The following is a 16601-nucleotide window of genomic DNA, read 5'->3' on the forward strand; positions in this document are numbered from 1 at the left end:
CTCATAAACTGTGAGATCATGACCTGAGCCAGAGTTGGCTACTTAACAGACTGAGCCACCCAGGCACCCCTGTATTCACTTTTTTTTTGCTTGTGGAAGTTTAGTTGTTCCAGCATCATTTGTTGAAAAGACTCTTTTCTCCATTGTATGGCCTTTGCTTCTTTTTCTATATTTTTGTGGGTCTATTTCTGGGCTCTCTATTCTATTCCATTGACCTTTGTATATTCTTTCACCTTTACCGGGAAGTCTTGATTATCAGAGCTGTAGAGTATGTTTTAAAGTCTGGTAGTGTCAGTTCTCCAACCTTGTTCTTTCCTTCAATTTTGTGATGCCTATTCTAGATCTTTTGCCTCTCCATTTAAACGTTAGAAACAATTTGTTGATACTGTAAAATAACTTACTAGGATTTTGATTGAGATTGCATTGAATCTATAGATGAAGTTGGGAAGAACTGTCATCTTCACAGTATTGAATCTAATCTTACTATCCATGAACATATAATATCTCTCCATTTATTTAGATGTTTGATTTCATTCTTCAGAGTTTTATAGTTTTCTTCATATAGACTATGTACATATTTTGTTAGATTTTATCTAAGTGTTTCATTTTGGGGGTGCTAATGTAAACAGTAGTAGATTTTTAATTTCAAATTCCACTTGTTCATTGTTGGTATATAAGAAGACTATTGACCTTTGTGTATTATCCTTGTATCCTGCAACCCTGCTGTAATCACATATTAGTTTCCAGAGTTTTGGTCTCATTCTTTCAGATTTTCTGCATAGATGATCATATCATCTGTGCACGAAGATAGTTTTATTTCTTCCTTCCCAATCTGTTTACCTCTTATATCCTTTCCTTATCTGATGGCATTAGCAAGAACTTCTAGTACAATGTTGAAAAACAGTGGTGAGAGGGAACTTTCTTGCCTGGTTCTTAATCTTAGTGGGAAAGTGTTAAACTTTTCACCTTTAAGTATGACGTCAAGCCTTTCACCATTAGATGTAGCTATCGTTTTTTTTGGTGGCTATTCTTTATCAAGTTTAGGAAGTTTCCCTCTATTCTTTGTTTACTAAGAGTTTTTCGTTATGAATGGGTGTTTGATTTTGTCAGAGGCTTTTTGTGCATCTGTTGATACGATCATGTGATTTTTTTTCTTTAGCCTGTTAATTTGATGGATTAAGTTAATTGATTTTGGAAGATTGAACCAGCCTTACATACCTGAGATAAATCCTACTTAGTTGTGATGTATTATTCTTTCTATACATTGTGGGATTAGATGTGGCAAATATTTTGTTGAAAATTTTTGCTTATATGTTCATGAGAGATTGATCTTCTGTTTCCTTACTTATAATATTTGTCTGGTTTTGGTATTAGGGTAATGCTGGCCTCACAGAATGAGTTAGGAAGTATTGCTTCATCTCCTGTCTGCTGAAAGAGATCCCCCTCCCCCTTTTAACAGCTTTATTGAGGTATCATTGACATATGATAAAATGCATATATTTGAATATATAATTTGGTAAATTCTGACACATGTATTTAAAGTGGAAGTATTTCTATTTTGTTTCATTTCAAAGCTACAGTATATAAGAATATTTAGCTTGATTGAGTACAAAATATTATGTTAAAAACCCAAAATAGGGGCGCCTGAGTGGCTCAGTCGGTTAAGTGTCCGACTTCAGCTCAGGTCATGATCATGATTTGTGAGTTCAAGCCCCACGTCAGGCTCTGTGCTGACAGCTTGGAGCCTGGAGCCTGCTTCGGATTCTGTGTCTCCTTCTCTCTCTGCCCCTCCCCAACTTGTGCTCTTTCTATGTCTCTCAAAAAATAAATAAATGTTAAAAAAAATTTTTTTTAAAAACCAAAATATTGTACATTGAGATATAATAGTTTTATCTGCTGTTTTTTTATACCTTTGGCTTTTATTGGGCAAATATATTATTTTTACAATATAATAACATGTGCATTAATGATACTGGTCATGTCCTAGTGGATCGTAAATTTGTAGCAGACTTTAAAGAGCCAAAAAGAATATATCTGATTTGGAAAAATTAATTTTTTCAAATACATCCCATTGACTACTCATCCCTGGAACTTTATATACACATTGATTATTAGTTAAAACTTCCAGTGTGTCAGAATTTCCATTTGTTAAAAAACAAAACAACAATCATAAAACTTTGTTTCCATTCTGAGCTTTTTTTTTTTTTTTTTCTTTTGCGTATTGTGTAATTTTTGTGTTTTATTCCTGGTAAACTTATACTCTCCTTTTTGTTAAGATGGCCTCTACTGATTTACATGAAAGTAAATAGTACCCAAAGGGCCAAAGGCTGAGAAAGATTTTTCTTGAAGAACCAGCTATTGGCAGATATTGAAAGAAACAAACAAACAAAAATTCAAATATATGCATGTATTTGGCCAAAGATGACGGAAAAATGCCTGTTAATGTTTTGAGGTTAAAACAGTCTTTTAACAAATTTTGGAAATTTGACACTTCTCCCCCAGTTGTACATAAAAGAATTAGTGATTATGTAAAAACAGTTTAATAAATAGCAAAAGATACTTAGTTGCCTTTTGGCAACTGACTTTCTTGGTTAAGAAATCAGTAGTTTTTAATAAGTTCATTTACCTGACCATGTTCTATAATACCCATTAAACAGACTTATGTGTTATGAAATTTAAATAATTCAACAGAAGATTCATAGAGAAAAAGACTTCATTATGTGAGTAAATTCCATTCTTAGCTAATGTTTTCTGATTTCAATATCATAATATATATTGAAATCTAGTTCATATATGATACTATATTTTATGTGCTACAGTTCAAATTAAACAGTCTTTACCCTCAAGGGGAACAGAAAAAGTTACCCATGATTAAATCTACCTATTACCTTTTTTTGAACAAAACTTCACATAAATATGTTTGGGGTTCTGAGTTCAGTGACTCCCTGAAGGGCAATTTGGTATGTAACACAGTAAATTGTAATTCCATCAGTTATGGGTCATCTACCACAATCTAGAAATTTCTTCTTTTATAAGTTAAATGTTAATCTTTAACAAAATTACATATTTCTGAGCTATATTTTCCTGTGTTGCCAAGTAATTTCTAGGTATTTAGCTTGATTTGGGGAAAGGACTATAATACTTTCAATCACAATGGGACAATTTTGTAGCATATCATAATGCCTTGGTGACTGACTGGAAGGATCTATATGTGAAATAATTCTCTATGCCCTGAAGTTTTACAATAGCTTCAAAATGCAATGTTTTTTATATGGCTCAAAAAAATTACCCCAATGCCATTAAAACATTTATACTGCTTTGACTTTTCAGGTTCATATAATGGGCATATTCAGGGTAGCCATTTTAATCTTCATTCCAAAGATAATGCTTATGTTGCGTGAATATAACCTCTTTCTCATTTCCTTAACCATTGGCAAATGGTTATTTATTTATTTATTTATTCTGCACTTGTTTTTTTTATTTTCCGAGCCTGGTCAAACTGCCCTACTTAAAACAAAGTACACCAATCAGTGACCAAGAAGCCAATGCAGATGATATATTTGTGAGATTCTTTCACTGGTCCTCTGGTGCTTCTTCCTGAAGTAACATTTTAGCAGTTTGGGGTTAATAACATTAATTGCCAGTACAGATTTTCAGTACTAGTAAAAAGGTATGTGGTTACGGTCTTAAAAAACTTCCTATTAAGTGATTATCGTTGACTCCTGATCATGGAAAATTGGGGAGGCATGCTGATTGATTTTGTTATTCTTTTGGAAAATTCAGTGTACAAATTGGGTGACTGCCCAGTAGGACATATCACTATGCTAGACAGCATATGAATTATAATACACAGTTTCTGTTATAGAAATATGTGTTAACAGCGGTTTTACTTTAGCAGGCCCCAAATCCCAAAAAGCAAAGGCTACGGGCAAAGGCGCATCACTCACTAATACTGCAGATGTATTGAAAAAAATCGAGGTAAGGTTTTCTTCTTACCGTAAGAGCAAGCTGTAAAAGTATCATGCCTCCTTCACCTTCTTCACTCTTCACACCTTCTCTCACTTGTTAATCGTACCTAGGTTTGGCACAACCAATCCCAGCACACAGGGTAACTAGAAAGATTTGAACATTGTTGGCTGGTAGATAAGGAGGCTCCATCCTGTCCTTCATTACCACTTACCTGTCAACTTACCTTACCTTCTGTCGCCTACTTCCTTTTCCATGTATCCTATTTTCCCCTTGAATGTCTGTGTATTCTTATTTTCCCCTGGCATTGGAATTATGTATTGGAAAGAAACACAAAAGAGTTATATACCTAAAATGTATTTTTTTAAAATATTTTTAAATTATTTTTTAAGTTTATTTATTGTGAGAGAGAGACAGAGACAGAGTGCGTACGCACAAAAAGGGAAGGGGCAGAGAGGGAGAGAGAGAATCTCATGCAGGCTCCATGCTTACTGCAGAGATCGACCTAGGGCTCGTCTCACAACTGCAAGATCATGACCTGAGCGAATGTCAAGAGTTAGACTCTTAACCGACTGAGCCACCCAGGCACCCCCTGAAATGTATTTCTTTTAAAAACCTCTCATTGTTTTTTCTTATTACTGTATATGTACTTTTTTAATGCTTTTTTCTGTCTCATGTTGAGTGCTTTGAGAGAAAAGTACATCTTACGGAACTTAAGTTTATATCTTCATTGTTTTTAATATTCCAAAAATAAAGAAAGTATCCAAAAGGTTAATAAACTGAAAATTTCTCCTCCCATTCTTGCGCCTAACCATCCAGTTCCCCCCTTGTAGACAATCAGTATTCCCTGTTTCTTTTTAAAAACATTTTTTTTCAACGTTTTTTATTTATTTTTGGGACAGAGAGAGACAGAGCATGAACGGGGGAGGGGCAGAGAGAGAGGGAGATACAGAATCGGAAACAGGCTCCAGGCTCCGAGCCATCAGCCCAGAGCCTGATGTGGGGCCCGAACTCACGGACCGCAAGATCGTGACCTGGCTGAAGTCGGACGCTCAACCGACTGCGCCACCCAGGTGCCCCCAGTATTCCCTGTTTCTTACAGATCTTTCAGAAATAGTTTATGTATAACAAATACAGATTTCTTTCTTTTTCGTTTTAAAGACAAAAGTTAGCATATTACACTCTTCTGCATTTTCAGTTTATTACTTGTAATCAATTGGAGATGATTCTATGTCAGTCTGTATAGACTTGCCTCATCCTTTTTTTTTTTTCTCCTTTTTTGCCTACCCTATAAGAATGAACCCATAGTTTATTGAACCAATACCCGATTGATGGACTTAATGTTTCATCTAGTGTTTTGCTATTATAAACAGTGCTGTAGTGAATTCATATTAAGTATGTCATTATACATATGTAAAGTAGATTTCTTGAAGTGCATTTCTTGGGTCAATTCTTATGTGTATTAGAAAATAGGGATGAATATTGACAGATCACTCTCAATGGAGGTTATACCAATTGAGGAAGTCAAGGCTTTAAAACTTTTACTTGTTGGGGCACCTGGATGGCTTAGTTGGTTAAGCGTCCAACTTCAGCTCAAGTCATGATCTCACAGTTCCTGAGTTTAAGCCCCACATCAGGTTCTCTGCTGTCAGCATCCTCTGTCCCCCTCTCTCTCTGCCCCTCCCCAACTGGCTCGCACACGTTCTCTCTCTCTCTCTCTCTCCCTCAAAAATAAAATAAACATTAAAAAATAAAAATAAAGAAAACTTTTACTTGTTTGGTCAAGTTGGCATAGCTATGTGGTAACAGAAACTCATGTTTGTTATTTTATTTTTTAACTAGTACTTGAGCTGGAGATAACTTGTATGAAAATAAAGCCAGGAGGATATTGAAGGAAAAGTCATAACTGTCAGGTTTAACTGTGGTAGAATGATGGATGAGGTTGCAGAACTTTCCAACTTATATTAACTGAACACAGATTCAGACTGTTGTCAAAGCTTCTCAAAACTGCATATGACATGGGCTATAAGGAAGATTGATCTGAATGTAGTCTCATCAGAACAAATGATGCTTCCAGGTTTTCTACATTTAAACAGCTTTTTCATTTTGCACATTGTTAAAATTAGAGTTTTAAATCTAGAAATCTAAATGAGTTAGCTTTATTAACTCTGAGTTAAAGAGTAAAATTAGCTTCTGGATGACCCTATTATTGTTTCATTTCTTTAGCAAAAGTAGTTGCAAATTTATTATAATAAAACTTATTTGGGGGCGCCTGGGTGGCTCAGTCAGTTAAGCGTCTGACTCTTGGTTTTGGCTCAGGTCATGATCTCTCAGTTCGTGGGATTGAGCCCCACATGGGACTCTGTGCTGACAGCATGGAGCCTGGTTGGAATTGTCTCTCCTTCTCTCTCTGCCCCTCCCATCCTCGTGCTGTCTCTCTCAAAATAAATAAATAAACTTAAAAAAAAAAAGCTTCTGTGGATGGAGAAGGAGTAACATACAGTCAGATCTCATGATTAATGTGTGAATAATCAGACAGCAGTAAACTAATATTTGAGCTTGTATCTGTTTGATTTACAGGAACACCTCTCTGTAGGGTAGCTATGTATTATTTAAACTAGCAGAACTGTTCCCTTTCTATAAGTTAACTGTTTGCAAAGTTTTCATGTTATGTCAACACATTATTCTTACAACAAATCTGTAAGATAGTAGGGGTAAATAGTTAAATCTCACAGAGGAGAAAATGGAGACTAATAAGCAGACAAACCAAAAATAGCAGTTTAACACAAAAAGAATAAAGTAGTGAGAGAATGTGTGTGGCTCTGAGATCATATTTTTAAATTGCAGTTATCTGCAATAGTTCACCGATTTAAGTATTTTATGGGTTTGATTTAGATCTACGTGGTAGAAATAAAGTTGTTATTTATTTAAATATATTTGAGGTGGCAGTAATGGAAATAAAGACTTCCTAGTCATACACAGCACTGAATGAATTCTATATTTGAAAAATATTTTCCTTAATTAGCTTTAATAAGTGTATATCTAATTGTGAAATAATAGCTAATAGCAGGATTTTTCAGATATAGTGTATACTTTTCACAGAGTTAAATAAACATAGCAGCACAGTTTTCTTTTAACTACACAATATTCATGGGTTGTAGGCCTCTTTACCGCAATATGATTAAAATAGAAAAGAAAAAACTCCATATGTTAATGTCAACATAGCATCATTATATGTGGGTATGTGTGTGTGTGTGTACGTATTTACAGACACTTCAAAAGATCTATAAACACTATTTAATATTTGCAGGGCTCGAATTCACGAACCAGGAGATCATGACCTGAGCTGAAGTCAGTCGCTTAACCGACTGAGCCACCCAGGCACCCCAGAGAGCATTCAACTTTTGATTTCAGGGTCCTGAGTTCAAGCTCCAGATTGAGAATAAAGCTTACTTTAAAAATAAATAAATAAAGGGCACCTGGGTGGCTCAGTCAGTTAAGCATTTGACTCTTGATTTTGCTTTGGCTCAGGTCATGATCTCACAGTTCGTGAGTTCAAGACCTGCATTGGGCACTGTGCTGCTGGTGCGGAGTCTGCTTGGAATTCTCTCTCCCTCTCTCTCTGCCCCTTCTCTCTCAAAATAAATTAAACAGGCATTTTGAAATGTTATCATTATATTCTCTTTTCTCCTTTCATGTTGGAAGGACAAGACAATAACATCCTGAAAATGTCTCTCCATAAACTGAATCAACTCAATATTTTAGAAGGAGGTAGGAAGGAAATCATAAAAATAAAGCATTGTGCATTAGAGCTGATACCCTAGCAATACCTGAGATCTAGTTATGAACTAACAAAAACAAAGTAAATGGTAGTGTAATGACAAGACAGAGAGTCCCTCCTTTTTTTTTAAAGTTTTAAAAAATGTTCATTTATTATTAAGAGACAGATACAGAGCATAAGCAGGGGAGGAATAGAGAGAGATGGAGACACAGAATCTGAAGCAGGCTCCAGGCTCCAAGTTGTCAGCACAGAGCCTGACATGGGGCTCGAACTCACAAACTGTGAGGTCATGACCCGAGCCGAAGTCGGACGCTTAACTGACTGAACCACCTGGGTGCCCCAAGAGTTCCTCCTTTCTTGAGTGAACTCACAGTTTCCTAGGTGGTGGCCTGGAGTTTTAGAATAAGATGATAGGTTAACTATGTTCTCCTGAGCTAAGCAGGGAGGTTAAAGTCGTGAATTCCATTTAAGTTAATGAAGTTCAAGGGCACCTAGGTGGCTCAGTTGGTTGGGCATCCAACTTCCGCTCAGGTCATGAACTCACAGTTCATGAGCTCGAGCCCCACATCGGGCTTGCTGCTGTCAGCCTGTCAGCACAGAGCCCATTTTGGATCCTTTCCCTCTGCCCCTCCCCTACTCATGTGCTCTCCTTCTCTGTCTCCCTCTCTCTCTTTCTCAGAAAAAAATAAAATAAAATAAAAAATTTTTTAATTAATGAAGTTCATTTATACCAGGAATTGGAAAAGAGAGGTGATGGTGAAAAATCAGATGAGGAAAATGAAGAGAAAGAAGGAAGCAAAGAGAAAAATAAAGAAGGCGATGATGATGAGGATGATGATGCTGCAGAACAAGAGGAGTATGATGAAGAAGAGCAAGAAGAGGTAATGGTCTATTGGAGGATGGTAACAAAGTTACTAAGTTTAAGGATTATCTAATAAGATTCAGATATATGCTATATAATTAAAATAACAAACCAAAACCAAGTTGATGGGCACCAGGGATGTATCATTATCACTGCTATCAATTCCTTAGTGTCAAGAGAATTATTATTGCATTGAAATAATGATACTAAACTGAATGTAGGAGGTAAAAATAACTCCAGAGGCAAGTTTGTAAGTGGAAGTCCACGAGTTAAGGAAATTGATCAGATTAGCTTAAGATTTATCTACATAAAATTTTAAATCAGCAATGACAGTAATTAAGGACTTAGTCACTAAATTCAGAGTCTGAAGAGGAAATCCCTGCAATGCATACCATCATGTTTTAAATCCCAAAGTGCATGTGGACCCTGTCGGGGAACATGTATGATCCAACCTCAAGTATCCGACTGAGGCAGGACTTAGCGGTTTGGGTTTGGGATTTCTAACTTTTAGAAACATGGTGCATTTCAAAATAGAGACAGTCATTTTTGATTATTTATTTTTGAGTAGATTAACTTTGTTGGTTATGGCATCTTTGGGACTTAGATACCTCTGGCAGTAGTCCTAGGCTGAGAGTTTCTTCTCCATGACAGTGCACTTTGTTTTCACTCCATTATAGCTCCTCACATGCCACCGAATCTTTTCTTTACCTGAAACTGCTACAGCTGTGAAATCTTTATTATATGCTTTAATTAGTTTACATTAAATTTTGGATTTTTTTTTTTTTAATTTACATTGGTGTAAAGGGAGAGGTCTGGATCCATTTTTATCTATCTCCAAATGGCTAGCCAGCCGCTAACCTCATTTATTAAACACTTTTCTTTCTTCACTGGTTTGAAATTCCCCTGTATCAGCTCTCAGATTCTCATTTCGACTTAGATGTATTTCTGAGATCTGGTTTTGAACCATCACTCTGCTGATGCAATTAATAGAAGCTTCTGATTATTAACATTTTTGGAAGAATTTTCCTGAGTATTCTTTATTCTTCCAGATAAATTTTAAATTTAAACATTTTAAAATTAAACCTGTCTCCAGCTTTCTTTCCGGATCGTTCACTTTTTTTATTCCTACACTCTGACATGTTTGAGACCGCCAGGCTCTCTGATTCTCTATTTCCCCTTCATTGGTTCCTTGTCTTAATTTCCTTCCCTAAGGGACCTAGACCCTTGCTCACCCTTTAACTGCTTTCTTGCCATTCCTCTCTTCCCTTGTCCTCCCAGCACCCACTTGAGATCAAAGTAACCTGTGATCAATTCCACTGTCTCTGCTTTTCCCCTCCAAACTGCCTATTGAGCTTTTTTGAGAAATCACAGGAACCCATGCCACTAAAACAACACTAGCCCCTTTTTGTTGGCTTACTTGATTTCTCTGTTTCTCTTGTCAAATCCTCTGTCTACGGCAGTTATTTTAGATCATCTCTTTTCTTCTTAATCCCTCTCCTTGACTACCTTTCCTTTCACTCTTAGCAGATAATAGCATCTTCATGCAGAAAATGAAGCCATCAAGAAGATACTCCCATAATTTTATGTCCTCTGCCTTCAGGCTAAATGTCTTTCCTCCTTGTTTTTTTTGTTTTTTTTGTTTGTTTGTTTTTCCAGTGGAAGAAATAGGCTTCATCGTATTTGGAACTAACTGTCTTGCCTTTTTGTGGGTGGGAACCATAATCCTCATGTCATTTCCCTTTTCATATTTTCAATCTCTTTTCCTACTCATATTTTCCATTCATGCATTAAAACATGTTCATCTCTCGGGGCACCTGGGTGGCTCAGTCGGTTGGGCATCCGACTTCGGCTCAGGTCATGATCTCATGGTTTGTGGGTTTGAGCCCCACATCGGGCTCTGTGCTGACAGCTTGCTCAGAGCCTGCAGTCTGCTTCAGATTCTGTGTCTCCTTCTCTCTCTATCTGCCCTTCCTCTGCTCATGCTCTGTCTCTGTCTCTCAAAAATAAATAAATGTTAAAAAAAAAATTTAAAAAAAAACGAACAAAAACATGTTCATCTCTCATTATGATTCCCCTCCAAGTGTGCTGCTGTGTCCTGGGAAGTTGTTTAGCTTGCTTCACTTGCTCACTGCCCTGTAACCTCCTGCATTTAGTTCTTTTTCATCTGATTCCACCTACATGCTCTTAAAATTGTTGCCACCAAGTTCCCCAATAAATAAAATTTAGTCCTTATTTCACTGGACTTTTCTGCAACATTTAACACTCTCACAACATCATGATTAAAATATTATTTCCTTTATTTAAATTCAACAAATTAAGGCAATTATGGCATCAGCTATATGCCAGGCGTTGTGCTGGATGCTAAGACATAGGCAAACATTGTTGCTTTTCTGGGTTTTTGTGACACAACACTTCCTGTTTTTCTCCTAGTCTGGTACCTTTTCGTGGTCTCTTTTGAGTTCTTTTCTTTCTCATCTTTAAATGTTAGTATTCTTCAGAGTTCTTCCTTTGGAATTCCTTTTCTCTCTACAGTCTCCCTGTATGCATCCTTATCCAAAGTTTTAGTTGCCCTATATATACCTATTACTCATTTTCTTTCATTCAGTGTGTTTTTATACTAAGTTGTTCTTAGAATTGTACTAGACACGGGGAATATCAGGATCAGATACAGTTCTCCCATCAAGGATATTGGTTTAGTGGGGAGACACACAAGAGAAGAGACAATTATAATATAATGAATAATGCTATGGTGTAATACCTAGTTCAGGATGTTACAGGGGTACGTAAGAAGGGCACCAAACTCCATTTTAATGATATGAAAGAAGGTATCTCAAAAAAGACAATCTGAAGACTAAATCACATCAAGATGAAAAATGGAGTGGAAGATAATTACAGATAGAGGAAAGAGTGTGGAGAAGGCTTGCAGGCGAGGAGGGTATAGCATACTAGTGTAATTGACCAGGTGAGTCAGTATGGCTAGGCTGGAGGATGTAAGTGGGGGTGTGTGGAGACATGAAGCCGGAGACAAAAAAAGGGGGGGATATTAAGTACCAGGCTGAACAATATTACCTTACCCTGAGTGCTGTGGGGAGCCATTGAAGGGTTTTAAGCCGTAGAGTAGTTTTATCATATTTGTATTTTAGAAAGCCCCGTTGCTTGGATTGGAAGGAGCCATGGTTAGACCATGTTTGAAAGTTTGTTGCTATGAACCAGTGGTTCTCTACCAGTGGTAATTTTGCCCTCTGAGGTATATCTGGTAATATTTGGAGACATTTTTGAGTGTCATAACTGGTCTTGGGGGTCATGGCGTGCTATTAGCTTTTAGTGGCTAGTGGCTTGTTTTCTAGACAAGGCTAGCTTTTGGAATGCTCTGCTTATAAAGTCTGCTTGAGGTGAGCTCTGCTGAGAGTAAGATCTTTCCTAACAAGAATAACAGAATCAGGATTCTAGTAGTAGTAGAATCAGGATTCTAGTAGTTTCAGAATTCTGTGTTAGGCCTTAGCAAAGCACTAAACAGTTTATATAAATATATTTCCACTTTAATAGAGAAATGATACCTGTTTTGAGTATGAGGCTGGGTGAAGGATGAAGAGGGGAGATTAAAGACTTTTCTATATTTATTCTTTACTCTTTTTAGCAGTCAATTAATGAAAAAATCATGCTAATTAACTTACTTGATGTATTGAGGATTTGATAAGCATTGTTTCTGAAGAGTAAATGGAGCAACTATATATAGTTATGTATACATATATATATATATACGTATACATAACTATATATATACATACATATATATATATACATAACTATCTATATAACACCTCTATGTAAAATTCAAGAAATACAGACTTTTTCTTTCCTCGGTCTTGTGAATGTTGTTATTAAAGAAAAAAATCAAGCGTTCAAATGAAAGCCAAGAACCATTTAAGCCATCAGTTTCAACAAGTTCTCACTTTGCACCTGTATCAATATTATTAACATCACGAAATTACCTATTGTGAATCACTGAATGTACTTGGAGGTGCTCATGTCTAAAGCATAAATTGCATGTGCTTGATATGGAATAGTGGAGTATCCCTTCCAATTTCATTTACAGTGAGGTTCATTTGAACTCTCAACCATGCCACACCTCCCCTGTACACTAGCCCCAGGCTTCAGCCATATTTCCAGACATCATTAGATTTCTTGGCAACAGAGAAACCAGGCCATCTTACTGGAGATGATACGGAAACTTACTGGATATAGAAACTTACAGTGTTGAGGGAAGACAAAGTAATGAAATCTATATCTGAATAATGCAAGTTGTCTTGCATTATTTATATAAAGTTACATAGTAAAAAATCCCACCACATAGATACTTATAAAGCTGAAATCCAGATGCCTTTCTTTAGAGAATAGTCTTTATTTTGTTACTGTATCGTAACTCCTGTTATAGAGAGTAGAAATGCAGATTAATATTTTTATGGCAGATTTCAATGATGTCCAAAAATCTAGTAACTAGTAAAATAAACATCTATGGACTTATCACCCAGCTTTAACAATCATCAGTTTATAGCCAGTCTTTCAACCACCCATTCATTCACCCAGTCCACTCCTATCCCGCCCCACTTCCATTCCCCATCCACCTTGGATTATTATAAAGCAAATCCCAGGCATTGTATCATTTCATCCATAAATATTTCAGTATGGACTAAAAAATAAGGACTCTTTAACAACATCACAACATCATTAGTACACCTAATATCCTTAATATCATCAAATATTAAGCCAATGTTCAAATATTTTCAGTTGTCCGCCAAATTTTTTTTGTTTGTTCCAATCAAAATCCAGATACATCCCATACACTGGAATTGGTTAATAATGCTCTTAAATTTCTTTTAATCCATATCCAAAATGGATTTTTAAATTTTTGATAGAAAGCACAGAAATATCAGGAATCATTTACATGGATAATAGTCTTACCCTGTCTTAATAATTGAAATGTTCCCAGGAGTTTAATCCCTCTTAACCTCAAGGAAACCGAGGGCTCCCGGATGGAATATGGCATTTTCTAGGTTTTTTTTTTTTTTTTTTGGTATCTTGAGGTTTGTATTTTGATAGAAAGCAAAAATCCCTCTACTTTCGCTCAATTACACATCAGGACTGAAAACCTCAGTTCTGGTGTACTTGAATGTTAATGTAAATTGGCTTTGTTTCTTGATTGTACATTTGTTTGGAGTAACTAATTGGTGGTTTGGCTAACTAAACCCTGTATCATCTTACTGAGGTATAATGAATTCGATGTATCATTCTACTAAGGAGTAACGGACATTCCTTCATTTTCTCTTAACTAGTTGGTGCCTGAGAATAGTAGGAGGTAATGGTCTTGTGGAAAGCAGCACAGGTAGATGGGAGTGAAAAATATTTTTTAAGGAGATGAAATAGCAGAGACTTTTTTAAAGCGAGATATATTTTCTTATTATCCAGATTTGATATTCATAAATTAAGATTAAAGGGACAGCCTAAATTATGTTTTTTAATAATGTTACTAATTCATTTTAATGTTAACTGAGAAATTTCTCACTTCACTTAGGAAAATGACTACATTAATTCCTACTTTGAAGATGGAGATGATTTTGGTGCAGACAGTGATGACAACATGGATGAAGCAACCTATTAGCTATGGAATGTCTCCAAAAATATCTTTATGATACAGCTTCTAAATATTTGGACAGACTTGTTTTCTATTTCTGATAAGGAATGAGTTTTGTATTTTTGTTCCTGTTTTGTTAGACAAATATTTGCTGTCAAAATACTCGGAACCACATTGAGTTTACATACAAGGTACCTTACCAGTTAGTCTCTGATGCTCTGACATTCCTTCTCAACACCCTGTCATGCCTCTTATGTGTTCAAGTGGATTTTTTTTTTTTGTATTATTCAGATTTGAATGTGCCTAGAGTTTTTGCATCTTTTAATCTATGTATTCATACTTGAACAAATTATTGTTTAACTTGATCTGTTGTAAAACTAGTACTGGTCTTCATAGTGGATTTCTGTAATCTGAACATTGATTAATACTGCACAAGGAGCACTTTAAAAACAAAGAAACTTGAAAATAATTTTATCTTTTACTTTTACATGGTATGTTCTGTGCTACGACTACATAAACCTACCTGAATTCACAACGGTGTAATTTATGAGATTGGAAGTTTTGTGATCAAAAACATACACGCTGGGGAAAATGCCAGATTTTTGAGGTGTAGTGCCTGCTGTTAAATTTCATAGGACTTCTAGTTACCCAAGTGATTTATATCACAGTGCAGAATAAAACTCAGGTCATTTTAAAATCAAGAGCAATCTTTTTTGTTTATTAAAAACTAGCTCCCCTGCTTTTTTTCTATTTTGGCAGGGAAAATAAAAACCCTCAGCCTCCAAAGACACACAAATGCCAAAGATTTTCAAGGGAATTCATATTATGTATTCTTAGATGATTAATGTTACCTACCAAAAGGAATAAATTTTCTCTTTAGGGAAGGTATTAACTATTACCCTCTAACCTTGAGAATCACAGCCAAATTCTACTTCTGCCTTTACCATTAGACTCAGTCTTGAAAATGAGCTTGGTTTTCTGTGCCTTAGTTTCTCCACCTGTAAACTATTTCCTACAAAAATTGCTTAAACACCAACCAAAATTTGCTGTATGTATTCATTCATACCTTATAGAAATGATCACTTAATTTTAATTTGGTCATCACCCTCTAAAAAATTGTAGCTTGGTAAGTGATTTAAAAGTTTTAAAAATCAAACATATTTTCCTCAAAAAATATATTATAATCTGATTTTCCCATCGTGTATTCTGGAGGGGAAGATTGGAGAAAATTTATATTGTGCCATTTTGTAATGTGACTTTCTCAGGAAAAAGATCACTTTCAATTTTAATACTTCCTCAGTTAATTCAAGATGCGTATGAAGACCATTTGTTCAGTGCTGTGTTGATCATATGTGAATTATTGAAATAAGCTTCTGGGAAATTGTAAACATTCTAAATGGAAAACAGGAATAAAAAAGTCCACATTAAACAACAATCTACTGGACTTAGAAGGTCATAAAGTTTCCAGTTGTAATGGGCAAATAGTCACTTAGGGTTATTAATTAAAACATTGATGTTTTAGGGGCACCTGGGTGGCTTATTCGGTTAAGCATCGACTCTTGATTTCAGCTCAAGTCATGACCTCACAGTCGTGAGATGGAGCCCCACGCTGGGCTCTTCACTGAGTGTGGGATTCTCTCTCTCCCTCTCCCTTTGCTCCTGACCCACTTGTGTGTGCTTGCACACATGCGCTCTCTCAAAAAATAAAAATTTAAAAAATATTGTTTCATTCTCTCACTTCCTTAGTACCTTAGCCAAATACCACTTAATTTATAGAAATCTGATCTCAATGGTTCTATTTACTTGCTTTATTATAAATCTGCAGATAACTTTGTGAATTGAGCAAATGCACTGAAGTATTTTTCCTAGCTTTCAATTTGCGTCCACAATTTTAGTCCAGCAGATGGTAAGACAGAACTTTTAGGCAAGGATTAGCTCCAGGAGGCTCCAGCCATCTGCCTTAAGTGCATTGTCTTCCCCCCTTGGAAGATCTTTGTAGAAGTTTAAGGTTGACCAACCGTGAGAACAGAGAGGTAGTATTTGCAGGTTGCTTTACCAGCATGAGTCTTGTTTTTCTGGCTTAAATTCTCAGGGACTGAAGTTAGGTATTCCATAAGAAGGTAAACTTTAATGCAAAGATAGCCTCCCATATATAAAAAAGTACTTGAAGTCTCTTTAAATTTGCTATATTAACAGGCATACCTTTTTGCTACAATGCTTATTTTTTGTTTACACATTAAATTCTTACAAAACAAAATTGTGTCCTTTTGTTTTATATGAATATGTTTTATTTTGAGCCTACTTAAATATATTTGATAGAGAAAATACAGATTTTACCTAGTAAAATATTTATTGAGCAA

The 16601-nt window shown here is 35.8% G+C and overlaps 1 protein-coding gene across 2 annotated transcripts in view; it reads left to right on the forward strand.

Moving 5' to 3' along the window:
* POLR3G (RNA polymerase III subunit G) overlaps positions 1 to 16498 on the forward strand; it is a 43574-nt gene extending 27076 nt beyond the window's left edge. Inside the window, exons 6-8 of one of the 2 annotated variants that reach the window (XM_043593500.1) lie at positions 3896 to 3978; positions 8482 to 8628; positions 14182 to 16498. In XM_043593500.1, the coding sequence (XP_043449435.1) occupies positions 3896 to 3978; positions 8482 to 8628; positions 14182 to 14268 (317 nt within the window). In that variant the 3' untranslated portion in view covers positions 14269 to 16498. The remainder of the gene's footprint in view (positions 1 to 3895; positions 3979 to 8481; positions 8629 to 14181) is intronic. The other variant, XM_043593511.1, reaches the window with a different exon arrangement.
* The last annotated feature ends 103 nt before the right edge of the window (positions 16499 to 16601 follow it).

The sequence above is a fragment of the Prionailurus bengalensis genome, chromosome A1, assembly GCF_016509475.1.
Source record: "Prionailurus bengalensis isolate Pbe53 chromosome A1, Fcat_Pben_1.1_paternal_pri, whole genome shotgun sequence".
In the NCBI taxonomy this organism is placed as follows: Eukaryota; Metazoa; Chordata; class Mammalia; order Carnivora; family Felidae; genus Prionailurus; species Prionailurus bengalensis.